The sequence below is a fragment of the Malaclemys terrapin genome, chromosome 1, assembly GCF_027887155.1.
Source record: "Malaclemys terrapin pileata isolate rMalTer1 chromosome 1, rMalTer1.hap1, whole genome shotgun sequence".
In the NCBI taxonomy this organism is placed as follows: Eukaryota; Metazoa; Chordata; order Testudines; family Emydidae; genus Malaclemys; species Malaclemys terrapin.
In genome coordinates this window covers 241288246-241306949 of record NC_071505.1, presented here as the reverse complement: position 1 = coordinate 241306949, position 18704 = coordinate 241288246, and the positions used below count along the sequence as shown (strand labels likewise).

Genomic DNA, 18704 nt, shown 5'->3' with positions numbered 1-18704 from the left:
TTAAAAAATGCTTTAAGACACTTTTTAATCTTCCTGTGCTGAAATATGTCTTTCGGGTACAATCAAAAAGGTTCAAGTTGAGAGATTTAAATTACATTTTTGTTTAAATTTAGGGCGGTTTCCAGCAAAACTATATGAATCAGAGGCAGAAAGATAAAGTGTATCAGCTGATCAGATATTATTAGGAAGTGTGATGCTACCCTCTTCATGAATTAGATACCTAAAAAGCTGGACTCAAGGTTTTCTTCAATATTAAGACAATGCATGTGCTTTTTTTCTCTCTATTGCTCCTAAAAGGTTTAGGCTACATAAACATGATCTTCTAAAATTCAGACATGTAAATGCTTGGCTTAATTCACTTTCTCCTGCAGAACCCAGGCTCTGGGCCCCTAGTAGTGAAAAGGGGAAGCATAGCAGTGCAAAATGCCTGCAACCTCCACTCCACAGTGGACCCAAGTTTGGCCAGCTGCAGCCTAGAACAGTGGTGCCTAAACTTTTCTTGTCACACCCTCCACTTACCAGTAACAGAATCTGTCCATGCCCCCTCACCCCCCATTACTGCACAGCCAAGGCTTCCTCAGCATAGGAGCTTCGGCTGAATGTGTAGCTAGGGGCAGAACTGGGAATGGGGGAGGAGCTGGGGCTAGAGGCGGAGCTGGGCTAGAGGTGGAGAGGGAATGAGAGCAAAGCTGGCCTGGAGGCGGAGCGGCACTGTGGCTGGGGCCAGAGCTGACCTGGGGGTGGAGCTGGCCTAGGTGGCATTCCCTTCCCACCGGTCACTCCACCCCACCCCCCACGAGGGGGCTGGCCCAGGTGCCGCCCCACAGTTTGGGAATCACTGGCCTAGAAAGTACATAGATGATCTGGCCTGGGATAGGGCTCCTAGGAAATGTGCTGCTTCACTCCTAGGAAGTTTCTACCATTAAAGCTACTATGAAGCCCTGGCCACAAATTAAAGCTGTTCCCTCCACTGGCAGGAATTTCAGAAAAGCTCTGGGCAGCGAGTTTCCCCTTAGGTGCCGGGGCTTGTAAATTGCATACCTCTGCACCTGAAAAGGTGAAATATCCCTCCTCCCCTAATCTGATATATAGACGAAGCATTCAATGAAAAATAAGGAAAATACTATACATCAGTTGCTTAACTCAGACCAGCTGAGATGCCATTCTTATACCACACTCATCCCCATATTATCTGAGCACCTTCTAGTAGTGCATTAAGCAATGTGACTAACATCTGTCACCTGTGGTCTGTCCTCTCTCTCATCCTCTCCTCAGAGGGAGAATAGTGTGTGCTGTGTTTTATTTCGGAAGGTGGGGTAAACGGGGTTTATGTACAAGTGTGCCTTGACTTAGAGCAGAAGGTGGTGAGGTTTGTAACTGTCCTTAGTTCCTGCGAGAGTTCCACAGTCTCAAGTGTGTTATCTTAGTATGACCAGAAAGATCTTAAACTACACACTTTATGAATTGTTTTTAAAAAATGGGGAAAAATTTATCTTAGGGATGTAGGGAGCCATTTACTCTTGATAGATCCTGAATTCCCAACACAGTTCTACATGGTAATGGAAGCAGAAAAGCTAATATATTATAACCTTGTATCTAATGTTGCTACCATTACAAACCACTCTTAGCCTCCTATTTTATCCCCTAGGCACTCTAACAGTTTCTGAACTTCCTCTTATTCTTCCAATGTGCTTTCAGCTTCCAAACCTTTGTATACTACTACTTTACATTTATACAGCATCTTAATCTGATTATATCAAAACACTTTAAAAATTGGGGATATATACAGTGTTTTTCCACACTGAAATTGAGGCACAGACTAGTCCAAGGTCGCACACATGTGAACAGAATCTGAAGTATCTAGTTCAGGTAAAAACACTTTAGAATCTTAATGTTTATAAGCAGATCCAAACCATATATTCTTGGGTAACTGAAATATTTCCAGAGTTTGACTTATCCCTAGAATAAAGAATAGAACATCCACATATTCGTAACAACTCCCTGTTGAATTATATTTCAGCACTCTTAATAAAATGTTACTAAATATTTGTAAGGTTGCAAAAGAATACTTGCTAAAGAGGGGATAAAGCAACACACAGAACCCAAAGTTCTGCCAAAATGTTACACACTTTACAACACCCACTTTGAAGTTGAAAAATACCACTTTGACAACATTACGCTTGTGGGAAATTAAACATGTATATATTAAAGCATAGACTTCTCTATCAAAGCCTTAGCTGGGTTTTTTTTGCTTTATTTTAAGGTTAATTAAAATTCTGAGAGAATACACATCAAGCATACATTTCTAACATATCAATCTGAACATCTTCTAAACAAGAGTGAAGTTTGACAGAACTGACCTTGGGCTCTGTGTCATTATTCTTCACCTGCAAATTGTGTTCTTCCCTAACTAAAAACTATATTGATAATGCCTCGTTTCTATTACGGCACTTCCCAAGATATGAAGGTATTAAACTGTAAAAATAGTGTGATTTGCATTTGATACCAGAGAGTGACAAATCTAAAGCAACAGCTGAAATAAGAAACTATTTCAAAATATCCTCCAAGACAGCCAAGCTGTCAAAGGCTGTAACTGTTGTATGCAATGTTATTGTAGCCGTGTTGGTCCCAGGATATTAGAGAGAGAGGGTGGGTGAAGTAATATCTTTTATTGGACCAACTTCTGTTGGTGAGAGAGACAAGCTTTCGAGCTTACACAGAGCTTTGTGTGAGTTCATTCAGGAGCATACTGATTGTCTCGTTTCACGCACATAGTTGTTATTGGGCCATTTAGTGCATTGGATGAAGTACACCACATGTTGTGATAACCCAGTAACAACTACTGTGGATAAAACTGGACAATCACTGTGCTCTTGAATGAACTCACACAGGAAAAATGATAAAAGACAAAAACACCATGTCACCTGTGGGTGACCATTTTTCACAAAGTGATCACTCTGACTTCTCAGTCCGCATCCTCAAAGGAAACCTGCACAAAACCTTCAAAAGATGAACCTGGGAGCTTAAATACAGAACTCTGCTAGACACTAAAAATCATGGACTGAACAGAGATCCTGGATTTATGGCTTATTACAACAATCTACAACCCACTAACTTTCCTCCTACCCCCAGCCTTCCCCCTCCCCCCCCCCCCCCCGCCTCTTTTCCTCTCTATGACTGGAGAGGTGTTAACAAGCCACTTCACTTTGAATGGTCCCTTGTAATATGTGTTAACTACTTACGCTGAACAATCCATTTCACCTTGTATTTATCTGTGACACACTCAGACCTGAAGAAGAGCTCTGTGTAAGCTCAAAAGCTTGTCTCTCTCACCAACAGAAGTTGGTCCAATAAAAGGTATTACCTCACCCACCTTGTCTCTCTAAAGGCTATACCAGAAGACCAAATGATATCTGCTCTTCACAGTTAGATCACAGAAAGTCGAATTCTAAGCAGTTTTATACCGTCTATTGTTTAATACAGATAGAGATGCTGTATTTTGTTTTCAGGAAAGCTTGGCAATCAGCTGTATCAGCAGCTTTAAGGAGGATTATTCTCCCCTGCTGCTTTTTTTAAAAGGAGATTAGTTCAGACTTTCTTTCACTGTAATGAACCTTGTAAGGATCAGGAACACTGCATTGATTTCATAGATAAAACTGTAAGGTCATTCAAAAGGCTAAACAAACAGTTTCATGGAAACACTCTGCTCAGACATTCATTAATGGAAGCAAGGGAAAACTAGTCGTTAATCATAAAAGCTAGAATGTGATTAAGTGTTAGGCGCAATATTACTTTCTACCAAATTCACATGCATAAAAAGTTTCAAGGAAGCACCATAACTGTGTGTAAAATGCCCCAAAAAAAAGGGTTGGTCAGGCAAGGTGATCAGCATTAGAATGCAACAGTGTTACTGAACATTGAAAGATTCCTTACTGTACAGTGTATCACATTAATTGCTAGGGAGGTGACTTGTTAGAAAGTTATTCATTTATATTAATAATTAGCACTCAATCCCTTCTGATTGTGCCCACAACCTATATACTCAGGTGTTCCTGTAACAGTTACCCAGAGACTCTCATCTTCCCCTCCCTACCACACAGTTCATTGTGTGTTACAAACAAAGGTCTTGTCTTCATTTAGACTGTGGGTTCTTTAGAGCAGAAACTGTCTTTTTCATTGCATGTTTATAGAGCCTTATTCAGAGCTTGGTTTTGCAACAGGATCCATGCAGCCATAAGGATCCTCCCAGTCCCACGTGAATCCCTTTGCGGAATAGAAGTCCAAAAGTATAAAATATTTCCAACTCAAACACACATTCAGATGATCATGGGAATTTTCATATTTTAAAATGATCTAATGATTATAAACATTTTAAACTATATAATCTTTAACATCTGATCTCAAATGAGTTGCTCTGACATCATGAACTATCAAGCCTAAGTTTGAGATTTTATTAAAAGTATCTACAAAAATAAAGAACAGTTGCCTTTTAAAGAAAATTGGGTTCTTTAAATTGTGAAATTATTAAATACCTGAATATTATATAGCATGTGGACACAGTTGACTAAAAGTACCTATCATCCCCAAAGCATTCCCAAACATACTTCACCATAAGGTTCCAAATCTGCATTTATAGAAAACAATTCATGGAATTTCCCATCATTTCCTGAAGGCACAACTTCAAAACCTTAGCATGGGTCCCAAAGAATATCACATTGAAATACCCACTGCAGTGTTTCTCAAATGCGGCCACTGTGGCCACGTGCAGCCACCAGGGGCTTTTCTTGTGGCCACAGCCTCCTGGGCTGTGATTGGGAGAAAGGGGTGGGAGCAGTGGCCCCTCTCCCAGGGCTACCAGTGGGGGTGGGCACCCTGCCCCACTCCGGTGACACAAACGTTGGAGGTGCAGGCAGCTGGTGAATTCCCCACTTTCCCAGGGGCGGGGGGACAGGCTTCAGCTGCAGGGCTTCGGGCTTCATCCACGCGGTAGCAGGCTCTGGTTCCTGGCTCTGGTCCCAGGCTCCCCACCCACGCCGTTGTCCCTGGGCCCCACGGCCTAGCTGCCCACCTCCCCATCCAGGGCTTAATTTGTCCCAGGACTTGCCGGGGCTGAGTAAGTCTGCTGTGAAAAGTGATATTAACAAACATACAAATATCACTTTTCACAGCAGCAGACTTACTATCTAGCAAATTTTTAAAAAAACGCAACCAAAAAAACAAAAGAAACAACAACAACAACAAGACAAGAAAATGCAAAACACTTATTTGTGTTTCTATTCTGTTTAGGTCCAGCAAAGAATAGAGACCACTGTACTTTTTTTTTTTTATTACTGAGTCTGAAAAAAAAAACCCAACATCAATAAATTACATGATTTGGACATGTATACATGCATATTTATTTGTTTTTCCTAAAGTATTTTAGGAAAAATTGTCAGCGCAGCCACCAGCAAGAGTTGGTGACCGCATTGTGAGGCCACCAAAAAATCTGTTGTTAGAACCCCTGGACTAGAGGTCCAAAACTTCACAAGAAATCTCACTACTGACCTTTCATATCCAAAAGGTAGTATACTAAAATGCTGTTCAAATAGAATTCAGAGGTAATTAAATATATCTTTACATATGACATCAGAGATAAGATGCAACTCTTGCTCTTCAGACTGCCTCTTTTCTAAAGTCCTTTAGAATTGCTGAATTTTATTACCTCAGATATATAAAATGTTTTGTAGGGACCTATCCTGTTCCCATTTATGTCAATGAATCCTTTGCCACTAACTTCAAAGGGAGCAAGATTAGACAGTTGACATGAAGTACTTTCTAGTAAAAAAGAAAACTGTATGCTATAATTTATAATACATACATTTTAAATTTTATATAAACTGATTTATATTCTCTTGTGGCAAAATGATTAAAACTCAGAAATAAACTGTTCTAATAGTAAGAATGGTTTTGAAGGTGCATGTGTAATTCTATTTACCACACCTCAAAAACTGAAGAAAAACCTTAAATGCAGTGCTAATGGAATAAGTAAACATTTCCTAACTCATTTCTCCTACATAACAGAAGAAAGAGATAGCACTAGATCCTCAGCTGCAGCCATAGGTTCTGGAACTAGAGGTGCTACCGCGCCCTCTGGTTTGAAGTGGTTTCCATTATAAACAGTTTACAGTTTGGTTAAATGGCTCTCAGCACCCCCACTATACTACTTGTTTCAGCACCCATGGGTGCAGCTGAGATATGCATGGTGGAGATGGAGGGACTGAACAAAAGCGGCGCTAAACCCCCTCTGCAGCCCTTCAGTCTGGGAGCCATGCTGGTTTCTGAAGTAATGTAGAGCCACTTCAGGGCTGTTCTAAATTTATGCCCTATAGCAGTGGCTCTAAACCTTTTTAGACTACTTTCAGGAGTCTGATTTGTCTTATGTGAGTCCAAGTTTCACCTCACTTAAAATCTACTTGCTTACAAAATCAGACATAAAAATATGAAAGTGTCACAGCACAGTATTACTGAAAAATTGCTTACTTTCTCATTTTTACCATATAATTATAAAATAAATAGATTGGAATATAAATATTGTATTTGGATTTCAATGTATAGTATATAGAGCAGTAGAAACAAGTCATTGTATGAAATTTTAGTTTATACAACAGCGCGATGGTGTGCTGTGTGACACACTAAAAGACACCTACTTTCAGCACATTTAAACAGCGAGTTGCTACAGCAATGTTTACAAGTCATGTCACTATTTTAACATGTGTATAGATTGGGCTGGAGTCTGACAAAGTTTAGAACACCACATGTACCTGGAAATCTAATTACAGAGACAAACCAAACTGACAAGCTTAACATGGGATATCCTGTTGAAATACATTACATTTTAAAAAATGAAATCATAATGCAGTATGTATTTTAAACATTTCAGAATGTGTGTGGCCCTTTTACTCTTTGATTACATCTTTCACATTTAGTAACCATTATGTTTTCTTGTCTCAAAAACTATCCTTAGAGACCAGTCATTAAAATGATGAGGCAAAGTGACAGAGAAAAGGCTGGTTTTTAAGTCTTAAGTCAATGAACAAGACCAATTGCCACAGAAAACAAGCTCTGCAATCTATATAAACTAATATCAATACAGAGGGAAATACAACATACTTTCCCATGTTGGAATGTAAACGTCCATGCAAGCAACAACCATCCCCTAACACACACTGCCAAGACCTTGGCAACAGCACAGCCAAAGTAATATTTTCCCAATCTCTCTACTGACAGTTTGTCTTTCCCCCACTTAGAACTTTAGTTTGAGATTCTCAAATCTACTCTGAATACTAACTTCAAAGCCTCCCTTAGTTTGAAAAAAAACAACAACAATAAACATAAATGAAACAGTAATGATCTCCCAAATGGCCTGAGATGAGGAATAATTAACCAGATTCTTTCCTCCTCTACAGGGAGAGAAAGAGGAAGGGGAAGAAGCTGTGTGCAGGGGTATTGAGGGTAGGGATGTGTGTAGATACAGGGGACAGGGAAATGCGAGGATCGAAAGCGTGTATGTGAGCAACAAGGGACTGTATGGCATGAAGTTTGTATCTGCACGATCACTGCTAGAAGAAGGGGTGTCCGAGAGAGGGTGAGTGTGTAGGGAAACAGGTGCAGTCTAGAGAATGAGTAAACAGGGCGAGAGGTGTGTGGAAGTGGGGTAAGGGTGCAGGGACACAGGGGAAATGCGTGAGTCCACGAGGAGCAGGCAGGGCAGATGACTGGGTGCGTGGGGAGTTGAACTCTGAGGAGGGGGCAGAGCAGAGCAGAGGGCTCGGGGTACCGGGTGGCCTGAGGAGGGGGCGGGCTGGGGGTGCCCCGACCAGCGACAGGGCTGGGGGCCGAGGGCCGTGTCCCGGGCGCTGCAGAGCTGCTGAGGCAGCGGCTTGTACCCACCTTTCCCAACAGGGCGCTCCGGCTGGCGGCGGCCGCGCTGGGGGAGCCGGTGGCCGCCGCGGGATGATAGGCGGGCGACCCCGCCGAGTCGCTTCCTCCGCTGCCAGGGGCGGCGGCCGCCGCCGCTGCGCTGCCCTGCGCCGTGGGGCTGCCGCCGCCGCTACCGCCGCCCCGGGGCCGCTGGCGGATGCCGTCCAGCAGCCGGACCAGCAGGATGTTGGCGGGCAGCTCGTCCACCCCGCAGCCCACCAGGATGCGGCACTCGGGGCAGCGCAGCTCGTGGCGGGAGCTGACGATGCTCTCCAGGCAGCGGCGGCAGAAGGTGTGCTGGCAGGGCAGCGCCTTGGCCGTGGTGTCCAGCCGCTCCAGGCACACGGAGCACTCCAGCAAGTCCAGCAGGGACGACTCGTCCATCGCCTCCTCCGCCGCCGCCGCTTCGCCGCCTCCCCGCCGCGCCTCCGCTCCCCGCTTCGCTGCGGCTGCCTCGGGCGCGCACAACCGGGACGCCCCTAGGAGCATCTAGAGCCGCAGCAGAGGCCACCGCGGCACATGGCGGCCCCTGCTCCCTGCGAGCGGCCTGTCAGCTGGAGCCATCAGGGCGGCGGCGGCCGCGGCCGCGCAGGGCGGTAGCGGGGAGCGCTGGAGGCAGCAAGTGAATCACCGCCTCTAGCAGTCCGGGGTACAGCTCCTCCCGTTCACCGGGCCGTCAGAGAGCGGGGCCACGGCCAAGTTCAGGCCGCCGGGCTCCCTCTGCCCTCGCCTGCCAGCCCCCTGTCCTTGCAGCACAGGGGTACCGCGGGTGAATGCTGGTGAGAGAGCAATCCCGGCAGCATGGAGCTGGAGGAAGAGGAGGGCACCTGTTTCCTGGGGTCTCCCCCCCACCCGCTGTGTGCGATCAGCAGCTGGGATGGGGCATGGCGCATCCGGGGAGCCGGCTTAGCGTATCCAAGCCTCGCTGGAAGCCACGGAGCTGGCCCAGCGGGCAGGGGAACGAGGCAAAACAGATCCCCCCAGGGATGGCTGCAGCACTTCATCTGACCCGCTGCTGCTCCTCGCCAAGCGGCCCCTCCTCTGCTCCCCCATGGCTCGCTGTAACCCGATCGCAGCACTTCTCTCTCGCTCTCCCCCCTGCCTTACTCAGCAGTGTCTCCCCCCGCCTCTTCGAAAGAGCAGAAATAACAGTGCGGAGAAATGCTGCACAGGGGAAGAGGAGAGTTAACGGGACCAAACAAGACCCTTTTGCACACGCTGTCCGTGCAGCATTTTGCAGAATCCTTTCGCAAGAAAACGGATGACACCCGCACCCTCTCCCCTCCCTTACGCAAGCACAGAAGTGCTCTCCAGGAATCGGCTCAGATACTGGGCCTGAAAAATACAGAAAGATTTGTCAATCTTGCTGACTTTAATTTTCTGCTCATCACGGTTAGCGCTAATCACGTTGCCTAGTTGTGTGGTCATTATCAGGCCCACTGGCTCTGACTTCCTGCCTCTGAGGAAGGATGGCCAGTGACCAACAGCCCAGGGATGCTGCTGCCAAGAAAGGAGACAGGCTGGAGAGTGCAAGCAGACTGACAGCGCAGCTAGCAATGTGCCTTTGCCACTAACACTTCATCTGCAGGGAATGCGGTCCAAACTACACAGCATACCATCCAGCAGCAAGTAATTCAAGCTGGAGAGTCTTCCGTCTCACTTCCCGTCCTCAAGCACGGGCCAGTCATTCAGGAAACTTTTTATTTCAGCCCAGATCCAAAGGCAGCTAATGTGTGCTGCGAAAGTGAGCAGTTAAATCCAAGCTTCTTGCTGCTGCAGAACCTCTCTTTCTTCCTTCTCCTCCCACTTCAGGGCGGGAAATTGCTTTCTCCTATCCGACCCCAGGCTCAGGACAGCGTCAGAGCAACGGAAATACGCACCCCGGAGCAACCCGAGATGCTGGGGAAGTTTGCAGAAGTTTGTTCAAACTGCTCATCTAAAATGTATTTCTTGCAGTGGGTTGCCCCTTAGTGGACAGTCTCGGACACAGCACCTACTGGCATAGTGCTAGAAGGATATTGGTGGGGGGAGGTTCTTGGACAAATTCCTTGAGAGTGTAGCTGAATATTTACTAAAATTTAATACTAATGAAAGCTTTTGTCAGATAGACAGATAGCTGGACGACTGACTTTTGTCACTGGGTCTGTAAGAGAATGGGAATGATTCAGTAGTTCAGTGGTTAGGACAAACGGCCCTGGGAGGTGGTAGACTCCAGGGCCAGTCCCCCTGCTTCAACCTCTCTTTCATCAGTGCAACAACTTCAATAGGAGAGACTAAGGGAGCCCTACATCAGACTAACCCATAGTTCAGTGGTTAGAGCATCTCTTGAAAGGTGGGAGACCCTGCTGAAATCCTCTCCCCACTTCAGGCAGAGAGGGGAACTGAAACTGGGTGTCCCACATCCCAGGTGAGTCCTGTTAACAATTGAGCTAAAAGTTATAAAATGGGCTCTTTCTCTAGCTGCGTTTTGAATGAGACCCAATCAAGCAGGCAGCCTCTGAGCTCGCCTACTGGATTAGGTCCCGCATGTGACATAGCCTGTCTTCATCTGGTTTGTGAATTGCTCAGGGGCTTAGGCAGGAGATTAGTCCTCTGGGCATCTGAGTGAGGCAGCAATGTACATACCCAAAGGCAGAAACATAGGCCCCTAGGAAAATATTACCCTGAAAAATATAGGTGCCAAGTGAGTTCAGGCACCTACACAGTTTGGCCAGAGTTTTGTGGATTACATTGGAGCCAAAACTGGGATTTACATGCCTAACCCCAGGACTAAATACCAGTGACTAAATACCTTTGAAGAAAGGCATTAGGGTCTCTACTAAGAATTCCTGTGATACAATTTCTGTCTCAGCAGGCAAGACCTTTGTCCTAACCCAGTAAATCATATACTGCTACTGGTGACTGCTTTTTCTGTTACATACACTCCCAATAAAAAAAGGAATATGTTTTTATGCTGCACTTTACTGCTAACAACCTGGTGAAAACAATCAGAAAAATCTAACGATAGTGAGGAACATCTGTTCCCTTTTCAATCTCCCACATATGAGCTGACCTTCATGGATTCCAAGGCTCTGTGTTCCAGCCTCCCAGGCCATTGGGAAGAGCAGCAGATATCCCTTCTCTACTTCCTCTGCCTGGAGTGCCAAACAGCACTGAACAAATATAGCCATGCATGGAAACAGTCCTGCTTCTGGAAGTGGGATGCATGCCCGCTTCTCCTCAAGCTGAGTGCTCAGTCACACATGGAGCCCCCAGCCGGGACAAAAGAATGAGGTTCTGATTGAATTTCCACACACCTAATCATCAGCCTTGCAGGGTGGATTAAATGCTCTGGCCTCTGGACAAGCTCGTTGCAGCTCCACTGCCTTTACCACCCATGTAAAGGCAGTAGCAGCAGCAGTCAAAAAAGCTAACAGAATGCTAGGAACCATTAGGAAAGGGATAGATAATAATACAGAAAATATCATCATTCCACTATATAAATCTGTCATGTCCACCCTTTGAATTCTGTGTGCAGTTCTGGTTACCCCTTCTGGCAAAAGATATTAGAATTGGGAAAGTACAGAACAGGGCAACAAAATGATTAGGGGTATGGAACTGCATCCCTATGAACAGAAATTAAAAAGACTGGGACTGTTCAGTTTAGAAAACAGATGACTAAAAGAGGATATGATAGAGGTCTACCAAATCATGAATGGTCTGGAGAAAGTAAATAAGGAAGTGTTATTTTCCCCTTCACATAATACAAGAAACAGGTGTCAGCCAATGAAATTAACAGGCAGCAGGTTTAAAATACAAGGAAGTGCTTCTTCACACAACATACAGTCAACCTATGGAACTCATTGCCAGGGGATGTTGTGAAGGCCAAATGTATAACTGTGTTATAAAAAATTAGATAAGTTCACAGAGAGTAGATCTATCAATGGCTATTAGCTAAGATGGTCAGGGATGCAACCTTATGCTGAGTGTCCCCAAACCTCTGACTGTCAGAAGCTGGGACTGGATGACAGGGGATGGACCACACAATAATTGTCCTGTTCTGTTCATTCCCTCTGAAGGATCTGGCACCAGCTACTTTCAAAAGACAGGATACTGGTCCAGATGGACCATTGATCTGACCCAGTAGTCTTACGTTCTTAACCTATAAAAAAAAAATCTCTTCATCCATCAAGCTACATGCCATGTGCAACACAACAACTGTTTAACACCTAATTTCTAAAATATCCTAACCAGGGAAGGTGTGGAAAATGTTCAAAATGTGTGACTACTTTTTCAACGTGTGTAAAATGCACCTCTTTTTAGGAACCATGTTAATCACATTACTTAATTAGTTTACAAATAATTACTTAACACTTGGAGTTTGAAGGCAGATGTTGTGGCAGCTGAGACTGGGAATTAATCATTACTAAAAATTTGTGGGCTTAGTTAAGTAAAACAGAAAGCAAAACACAGGTGATACAGTAATTTTTCTTTCCCCTGCTATTTCTTTCTTTCTGTATATTTTTCTTAAGGCTTTTGTGTGTAATTTTTTCTGTTTTTAAAACTTTTTTTAAACGATCTGTACTTTTATTTTTCTGTAACTTCATTATACTCCTGTAGTCTCTCTGTTGCTCATACACCTCCCCTCATCCCCAAATTTTTCTTACTCTTCTTTCCTATACTTCTCAGTATGATCTTTCAGGCCCGATCCAGGAAAGCACATAAAACAAGGGCTTAACTTTCAGCATGTCAGTATTCCCTAAATCAGACTACTGACATGCTAAAAATGTTTTTCTGGATTAGGGCCTTATCTTCCAAATTCTATCTTCTCTCCACTTTTCTCTGTTCATAGATCTCCACCTACTCTAATTTCTCAATAAATCACTGTTTTCCCTTTAATTCTCTCCTTCCTTTTTGCGTTTTCCCTGTCCTGGTTCCAGTTCCCTTGTGTCTGGCTCTCAGGTCACCCAAGTTCAGTTCTCTCCAGTATTCCTCCTGCTCTGTGCCCCTTCAGTTCTGCCACTGCAGCTTTATTCCCTCACTAATCTTTGCCTCTCCAGTGTGGTTTAAACAATCTGTCCCCCTGCAAGGCCTGGTGGAGTTTTACTACAGCTCTAACTCTTGCTTCCTATTATTGTAACAATCAGCAGATATTAGAGAGGGTCCTCCCCTTCCAGAGAAATCAAAGTCCTTCCTGACCAGCTGTCTAGCTGGTGTCTCCAATGCCCTGCGCCACTTCCCAGTGGCTGGTAGGGGAACCCAGGCCCACCCTCTACACTGGGTTCCAACTCAGGAACCCTACAATAAGCAGCCAAGGCTTGTACAGTCTTACCCCTTTTTAATTTTACATACCAGCAATCTGGTTCCGTTCTGGTTTAGATGGAACCCATCTTTCCAGGCTCCTCCTTTTCAGAAGGTTCCCCAGTTCCTAATAAGCCTAAATCCCTCCTTTGAACACCGTCATTTCATCCTGCTTTGAGACTCTGCAGTTCTGCCTGTCTAACTGGCCCTGCACATGGAATTGGAAACATTTCAGATAATGGACTTTAATTTCTTACCTAAATTTGGCTTCCAGGACCTTTGTCCTAACCTTTGCTAGGTCATGGTACCTACATATACCACAACCACAAGCTCCACCCCAGCACTGCACAAAAGTCTGTCTAAATGTCTTGAGGGGTTCACAACCTTTGCACCCAGCAGGCAATTCGCTATGTGGTTCTCCCAGTCATCACAAACCCAACTATCTATATTTCTAATAATCAAATCCCCCTTTACTGTTACTTTTCTCTTCCTAATAACAGGGATCCCTTCCCCAAGGGGGGTATCTTGAGTGTGAGAGGATATCATGACATCATCTGGAAAGTTAAATTTGAAAAGTACTTTGAGATTAAAGGTGCTTAATAAAGGCAAAATACTATTATATGAAGAATAAACAGAAGTTTTAGTATAGAAAGCTTTAGTTTGCAGTTGTACACAAATTATAACAATCAGAACAATAGTACAGTACGTGTAATACATCAGGTATTCAAGTGTCTCAATTTTTTAAAAATGCTGGTTCTGTTTTCATGGATTTTATTCTCTTATGATCCTTTTTTAATATTGAGTTCAGAGCAGGAAGGACTGTTGGCTTTCGCTTTTTTATATATTAAACTTTTGGATAGACAGATATATTGTGGGGAGAGGGGAAATGAGTTTTTAGCTTTGTCCTCATCCATTTACATGATGCTATTAGATCCAGCCAACTTGTTTCCAGTCTTTTGCCAAATGCCTCACAGATTAGGTTTAATCACACACAAATTGCTCTCACATCTTGCCCTTGTTCTTGCTCTACTTGTAAGGGCCAGTGATGTAGTAACTATTCATATCACAGTTTTACTACCGAGCAATGATTAATGAGTGACAAATGTTTGTACAGCACTTCAAAAAATGTAAAGTGCTATAAAAGTACTAAGCATTATTACTATTTTTGAAAGAATCAATGTAATTAAACATGCAGTAGAGTATACAGCTCATTAAAAACCTATTCTTATTCTTGCATTTCCTGTGTGTGGTTTTAAATAATCACTGGTCTACACTTACATTATCTGTGTTATTTACATTTAGATGTAAATCTATTTCAAAGACCAATTTTGCATCTGAATTACATTAATATTTAGGAAAATTCTGAACTAAGCCTTCCACTCCACTCCCCCATTTACTCTTGCCGTATCTAGATACTGCAGCATATATGGTAAGGTGCATCCCAAACGGATTTCAGACCTCAGCAATATTTAGACACAAGGGGCAAGATTCACTACTTTATGGGAGGTCAATAGAAGGCCCTCTACATTACGGAAGCCCAGCAATAGCCCTGCATTGGTGGGGAAGAGCAGAAAGGCCATTCAGGTAGTTGGGGAGGTAGAGTCTCTGCGGGCTTTGAATAAGATGGTCTGGAGGAAAGCATTTGGGGCCCACTGGTTACAAGAGGATGCAAGAGCAGTAGAGTCCATAGCCTGCAGTAGCTGATGCAGAGGATCTGGCACCACTATCTGACTAACAGGGAGGAATTGGCTGCAAATCTAAAGGCAATTTGAGTAAAAGTGATTATGAAATGATAGATTAAGGAAAGTGTGAGAGCAGCAGAACAAGGGCAATGGACTTCAAAAAAGCAGATATTAAACTCAGAACTGGTAGGTAAGGTCCCATGGGAAGAAAATCTAAGGGAAAAAGGAGTTCAGGAGGCCTGGCAGTTTCTCAAAGAAATGATATTAAAGGAACAACAGCAAACTATGTTGATAAGAAGGAAAGATAGGAAGAATAGTAAGAGGCCAATATGGCTCCATCAGGAGCTCTTTAATGACCTGCAAATCAAAAGGGAATCCTACAAAAGGTGAAAACATGGACAGATTGTGAAGGATGAGTACAAAAGAACAGCACAAGAATATAAGGACAAAATCAGAAAGGCTAAGGCAGAAAATGAATTACACATAGTAAGGGACATAAAAGGCAGTAAATAGAGGTTCTATAGATACATTAAGAGCAAGAGGCAGACGAAGGAGGATAGGATTAGAATTCAAAATTACCTTGAAAAACTGGAGTTGGTCTGAAATCAACAAGATGAAATTCAGTAAAGATAAATACAACGTACTACACTTGTGCATTTGATTTTTTCTTCCTAACTACAAAATGAGGAATAACTAGCTAGGCAGTAGTACTGCTGAAAAAGATCTGGGGGTTGTAGTCGATCACAAATTGTATATCAGTCAGTGACAATGTTCCCTCTAATTTTTCCTATGCATGTGTAGAATGAATTTTGTTATGTGCACCAATATGGAGGTAATGTGTGGCAGGGATGGGGCTGACAGGTTCGGAGTGCAGGAGGGGGCTCAGGGCTGGGGCAGAGGGTTGGGGTGTGGGGAGGTGAGAGCTCCAGCTGGGGATTAAGGGTTTGGGGTGCAGGCTGCCCTGGGGCTGTGGCAGGGAGAGAGGCCTCCCCAGCCCTCTCCCCGGCCATGGCAGGTCCAGGGCTGGGGGAGAACATCTCTCCTTGCCTCTCCCTGCTGTGGCAGCTCCAGGGCTGGGGCCATGGGGAAAGTGCCTCTCCCTGCTGCAGCCCTGGGTGCCTGTGCGGCCCTTGATAGGCTGCTGCACGGCCATGCAGCTTAGAGGGAACTTAGGTCAGTGATGTTCTTATGGTGTGATGCAGCTGCAGAAAAGACTAATATTCTCAGGTGTATTAGCAGGAGTTTCGTATATAAGACACGGAAGGTAATTGGTGCTGGTCAGGCCTCAGCTGGAGTATTGTGTTCCGTCCTGGGTGGCAACATTTAAAAAAAAGATATGGAGAAATTGGAGAGAGGAGCACTATGAAAATGATAAAAGGTTTAGAAAACCTGGTCTATGAGGAAAAGACTGGGCATGTTTAGTCGTGATAAAAGAAGACTGAGGTGGGATCTGATAGCCTTCAAATATGCTATGGTCTATTATAAAGAGGATGGTGATGTTCATTGAAGGTAGGACAAGTAGTAATGGGCTTTATCTGCAGCAAGGGAGATTTAGGTTAGATATTCAGAAAAACTCTCTAGCTGTAAGGGTAATTAAGCACTGGAATAGGCTTCTAAAGGAGGTTGTGGAATCGCCATCTTTGTCCAACCTGTTCTTCAAAACCTTCAAACATCTGTCAGGAATGCTATAGGTCAGGGATCGGCAACCTTTGGCACACAGCCCGTCAGGGAAATCCACTGTTTACCCCTAGCATCCACAGGTTCAGCTGATTGCAACTCCCACTGGCCGTGGTTCACCATTTCAGGCCAATGGGGGCTGCGGGAAGCAGCGGCCAGCACATCCCTTGTCCCACATTGCTTCTTGCAGTCCCAATTGGCTTGGAATGGCGATCTGCAGCCAGTGGGAGCTGTGATCGGCGAAACCTGTGGACACTGCAAGTAAACAAACCATCCTGGCCTACCAGCAGATTTCCCTGACGGGCCGTGTGCCAGAAGTTGCCAATCCCCGGTCTAGGTTTACTTGGTCCTGCCTCAGCACAGAGGTCTGGATTACATGACCTCTCACCATCCCTTCCAGCCCTACATTTTTATGATTTCAGTGGGAGTCCTCAGTGCCATGTAGGATGGAACTCTAAATGATCAAACTACAATAACTCCTCACTTAACATTGTAGTTATGTTCCTGAAAAATGTGACTTTATACGAAATGATGTTAAGTGAATCCAATTTCCCCATAAGAATTAATGTAAACAGGAGAGGTTAGGTTCCAGGGAAAAAAATTTTGTCAGACAAAAGACATTATATACATATACAGTATAAGTTTTAAACAATTTTAAACAAACAGTTTAATATTGTACACAGCAATGAATGATTGGGAAGCTTGGTTGACGTGGTGGAGTAAGAGGGTGGAATATTTCCCAGGGACTGCCTTGCTGCTAAATAATGAACTAGCACTCGCCTGAGCCCTCAAAGGTTAATACGCTGTTGTTAATGTAGCCTCACACTCTACAAGGCAGCATGGACTGAGGCAGGAGGGAGGAAACACAATAGATGCAGGGCGGTAGCTGCAAACACTTCCCTGCAAAAACTGAACATGATGATGAGCCCACGCTATCCAGCTGGAGCGCACCACTCCCTCCTCCTGACAGCACATGCACGGCTGCACAGGTGCTGACTTTCCAAAGTGCTGGGGGGGTGTGCATGAGAGAGAGAGAGAGACAGACATGCATTGCCCCTTTAAGTACGTTGCCCTTTTAAGCAGATCAGCCAGAAAGCAACAGCTGCCAGCAAGCTTCCTCCTTTCTGTCCCTGAGCCCTGTCCCCCTCCTCTGCTTTGTGGAGAGGGGGTACAGAGCGGGGAGGCAGCAGGGGGACATCCTGATATTAACACCCCTTCCCCCGCCCCAGCAAGCAGCTCCAAGGTAGAGGGCAGAGCAGGAGCAGCATGGCAGTGGTGGGAGGGCAACCTGAACTGCTGCTGGGCAGCTGCCGAGCCACATACCTTATAGGGAATTTAGGGGAGCTGATGGGGGGTGGCTAACGGCCCCCCCTGGTTCTAATCCCCACAAGGAGGGGCTCCTCTTCCAGAGAATCCTGCAAGCAGTGGACAAAACAGGCAGCTGCCGAACGACGTTATAAGGGAGCATTGCACAACTTTAAATGAGCATGTTCCTTAATTGATCAGCAACTTAACAACGAAACAATGTTAACTGGTACAATGTTAAGTGAGGCATTACTGTATTCAAATGCTTTCTTCACACTTTCTCTGCTGAAGTCTGCTGTTGGAAAATATTACTGTCATAATATCATTAACCACAAGACCACATTAACAAGCCATCTGTAGCTAAAGAATGAATTAGAAGAACTTTCTTCTGTGATAATGAAAATAGGAACACTAAAGCACTTCTGAAAAGTTAATGTCAATAGAATGCATTTTATCTGCAACAACTGTTTTTTTAAAACATTTTCTTAGGAAAAGTATGTGATAGTAATACAGAATCCTAATTTTAAAAAATTGCTTGAAGATCATTTCAGGGCATTTTAGATTTTTTTCATGGTTGCTAGATCAAGGACTGTCAGGTCAAGAAAGACCGTTAGTTTTACAGCTATACAAATAAATATCTGTAATTCTGAAATAATGCTCTTGTGTTTGGTTCAGGATCAGCCATGACTTTGATTTCTAAACATTTCAGAGATTAAGCATTACTTCACTACGTACAAAGAAAATAAACATGTACTTTCAGTCTAAACTGACTTATTTCAGACTAAGGAAAAGAGCAGCCAC

At 44.3% G+C, this 18704-nt stretch overlaps 1 protein-coding gene across 3 annotated transcripts in view; it reads right to left on the bottom strand.

Moving 5' to 3' along the window:
- SH3RF3 (SH3 domain containing ring finger 3) overlaps positions 1-14469 on the bottom strand; it is a 402883-nt gene extending 388414 nt beyond the window's left edge. For all 3 annotated transcript variants that reach the window (XM_054010738.1, XM_054010746.1, XM_054010753.1), the window contains exon 1: positions 7930-14469. In XM_054010738.1, the coding sequence (XP_053866713.1) occupies positions 7930-8448 (519 nt within the window). In that variant the 5' untranslated portion in view covers positions 8449-14469. The remainder of the gene's footprint in view (positions 1-7929) is intronic.
- Positions 14470-18704: the final 4235 nt, after the last annotated feature.